Raw genomic sequence first — 3,646 nt, forward strand, 5'->3', positions numbered from 1 at the left:
GGGATTTTATCCACCCAGAGCCCTGGCCTGGCAAGCAGGCCACTGCAGTTCTCTGCCGTCAGCAGCTGGGCTGAGGAGAAAGCCCGGACTCTCAAATTTCCTGAAGGAAAGTAGACAGTTTCCAGCCCTCCTGCTCTCAGCTGGGTGCAGTCAGGCCTGGTAGGAAATCAAGGGCCTCTTCTTCCTTCCCAGCCTGCAGATTGGTCTGACTTTGACACAGGACACAGAAGCTTTCAAAGTTCTCTAAAATCCATCTGGGTGCAAAACAGAAACTACACTCTGACTTCCTTGGGCACGGTTGTCAGGGATATGTTTCTTCATCGTAACAAACACTGAACCACAGGAGAAAGAATAGGATGTAAGGCTGTGCGAAATTTCACCGGCTGTTTCATTTCGACACTGTTTCAACTTGTTTCCAGGTTGAAACAGCAAAATCAAAATGAAATGAAGGGCTTCGAAACAGCCTCAAAATGAACCAAGGACAGTTGAAACATTTCAAAAGTTTCAAAACTTTTCGAGTTTTCAAGCTCAAGCTGGGCTTGCCTGCAGGGAAAGAGAAAGTAAGGAGAGGAGAGGGGAAGACAGGGGAAGAACTGCTCTCATTATTGACTGTGTAGCTGGCCAGTGACTGTCACCCTTTCCTGAGGTCCCTTCCAATCCCAGTGCTCTGGGGGAGGGATGGAAAAACAGCATCAAAGGTAGCATTGTTTGAACTGCCCTGCTTTCTGTCACCCATGTCATGAGTTTTGCTTGTCAGCAGCCACAGCTGCAGTTTCCCAGAAGCCCCTGCACCTGTCTCCTTGAAAGCCAGCAAGCTTTGTGTCTGCAGCAGGGGCTACCATCCCTGCAGTTTTCACACCCCTGTATTTTAACACACACACACACAGTGTGACCCATGTCATGAGTTTTGTTTTCAAGATTTAGTGCAGTTCCCCTGAACCTCCTGCACCTATCTCCTTGAAACTTGGCAGTCTCATGGCCTCAGAAGGGGCTACCATCCCAGCAACATTAATCTGAATCAAGCCAAAACACAAAGTTATAGGCAGTGGCGTGGTTCCCCATTATAGCCTATGGGTGAAACAGCATCAAAACAGTGATACAGTTTCAACAAAACAAATCTCAAAACAAAATACTGTCCCCCACTGAATGCCACGCCAATGAAATATTTCTCAGACTACCCCCGTGCAGGTCCCAGTGTTGTGCTGCCCCCTGACACCTGCCTGGGTCTCTCCCTTCAGGAAAGGACTAGGGTTAGATGAGCTCTGCAGCCCCACACCTGTCTCCTATCCCCCCAGGCGATGCATCACTGAGCTGGGCAGAGGCCAGATGCAGCGCTGCACTCATTCTCTCACTAAAGCAAGCAGCCTGGTGCCCAGCTCCCAACCCCAGCTCACTTTGTGTGTGCCACTCCTGTAACTACTGGGCCTTGGGAACCTGCCACATGTTACATATATTATGCACTTCACTGGTTAAACACATGATAATTTTAGGCTGGCCACATGTGCAAAGTAATTATCCAACCATCAAAATGGCTGTACAGCTGTAGAAACAGCCAACCAGCTACAAACTCAGTGCTTGAAAATGCATAACAACTTTAGAGCTGGTCTCTATCCAGCTTTCATTTCAATGCGTGCAGGGCCCTTGGTGACCTGACATGTTCAGGGTATCTCTGAGACCATCGCACCCATCTGACAGCTACCAAGTGTCACGTCCTCCCAGGACTGATCCTTGTCTTGTTAAATTCCTGTTCCTCCCAACACAGTGACTGCAGGTGGGGCCGTGTGGCAGAAAGCCACCTTTGTTTCTCTCCCAAAAACTCTGCTCTGTGACAATTTTGATTAGGATGGGCCCAGCAGAGAGACATGGGTAGAGATACTTTCTTGGTTCTTGGGAGAGGTTTTTTTTTTTTTTATTTTATACAAGCTGACTGGAAATTTCCCACAGAGAAGTTGTCCAGCATCTACACAGAGAGCTACTGATGGGAGATCAAAACATTATTACAGAAGTCCCTGCAGCTTTAAAACGCCTGGCCAAGTACATGGTGCATGGCTTCTATGGGGCTGAGTACTCGTTGGCCCTTGATGTGTTGATCAGATACCCCTGTGTGAAGGAAGATGCCTTGTTGCAGCTACTCAAGTATGAACGCAAACAGCTGCGCACCATCCTCAACACACTCAAGGCAGATAAGTTCATCAAATTGTGCATGAGAGTTGAAACCGGGCCGAAAGGGAAGAGTACAAGGCACAATTACTACATAGAAGCAGACGAGTGGGATTCTACCACTAGTTCCTCTTTCAAGTGTCCATCTTGCTTCAACACTTACACAGACCTGGAGGTAAATCAGCTGTTTGACACATTCACAGAGACTTTTCGTTGCACCTACTGCAATGCTGAAGTTGAGGAAGATGGCTCAGCACTTCCCAAACGAGATGCTGGAACCTTGCTAGCAAAATTCAATGAGCAGATTAAGCCTATCTATGCGCTTCTACAGGAAACTGAAGATGTTGTTCTGCCATATGATTTGCTTGAGCCTCCGCCAACAGAAATCCCAGAACTATCAGAAAGCTTTGATCAGAACATCTATTCAAATGTGTTGGACATCAATATCCATCCCGAAAAATGGGCCAACAAGTACTCATCTGTCAGTGACATGTATGTCCAGAACTTAGTTATTGATGTCCAGGATTCTGAACCTAAAAAAGAAAAAGAAAAGGTAGCCAAAGAACAACCGATATGGATGTCCCAGAGTACTGTAGAAGAAGCATCTTCAGCAGTTGATCCCAATGCTGAAATACCTAAAACTGATGCGAACGTTAAGGAAAGCGTCACTGATAATGAAGTAATAAAGACTTTTCTCATCCATGAATCAAAGTCATCTTCTGGAACAAGGCATGTGCCACCTCTTGCCCAAAGCAAATGCCACGAGTCAGAAAGTGACACCAGTGAATCTGAGGAGGATACTAAGCATGTCAAACCAGGAAAAGTGGTAGGCAGTGACTTAGAACAAGAGGAGCAGGAAACTGTGGATCCTACTGTAATGGTATCTGGACAGCCCCACTTATATAGCGAAGTCAGTGAAAATCCAGAGCTAGTGTCATTTATGACAGGGGAAGAGAGAGAAGCTTATATCAAAGTGGGACAGGAAATGTTCCAGTCTGTCTTTGAATAGTCCTTTTAATACTTCACATGCACAGCATATCTGTGTAACATACATTCTGTGCATGGAAAGAATCTGGGGTTGTTTGTTTGGGGATTTTTTTTTGGTGAACGTAGTAGAATCTACATCTATTATAAATATATTTATTTCTACATAGCAATGGAGAAATGCTGCTGCTGCTGCTTATTATTGCTATCTAGCAGATGGTTTTGAGTGGCTTGTTTTCAGATTTGACTGTGAAACCAATCCAAAAACTTGTTTAATTCAAGATGCTGTAAATCTACTTCATTTACTTTGAAACTTGAATCATTCTGTCTCAGCAACTAGTGTTGTTTCACTTATTGGTAACATGCAAAATAACTGAAGGTCAGCAGTACTCAGGTAAGAGAGCCTAGCACATCCAGGCGCAAGGGGTTAACCTGCAGTCTCCCAGCTCCTGATCTGGATGTTGCTTCCTTCTGCTTCTGCTGCTCAGAAGCCTCAGGCTGT

The 3,646-nt window shown here is 45.6% G+C and overlaps 1 protein-coding gene across 1 annotated transcript; it reads left to right on the forward strand.

The window, feature by feature from the left end:
- Positions 1-1,906: 1,906 nt before the first annotated feature.
- On the forward strand, positions 1,907-3,169 carry LOC132250988 (general transcription factor IIE subunit 1-like). The gene has a single exon (XM_059729375.1). The coding sequence runs from the start codon at positions 1,979-1,981 to the stop codon at positions 3,167-3,169; it is 1,191 nt and encodes a 396-aa protein (XP_059585358.1). The 5' UTR covers positions 1,907-1,978.
- The last annotated feature ends 477 nt before the right edge of the window (positions 3,170-3,646 follow it).

The sequence above is a fragment of the Alligator mississippiensis genome, chromosome 5, assembly GCF_030867095.1.
Source record: "Alligator mississippiensis isolate rAllMis1 chromosome 5, rAllMis1, whole genome shotgun sequence".
Lineage (NCBI taxonomy): Eukaryota > Metazoa > Chordata > Crocodylia > Alligatoridae > Alligator > Alligator mississippiensis.

Coding starts and splice junctions, on each gene's coding strand:
- LOC132250988 (XM_059729375.1), top strand. CDS start 1,979: ATGGGAGATCAAAACATTATTACAGAAGTCCCTGCAGCTTTAAAACGC.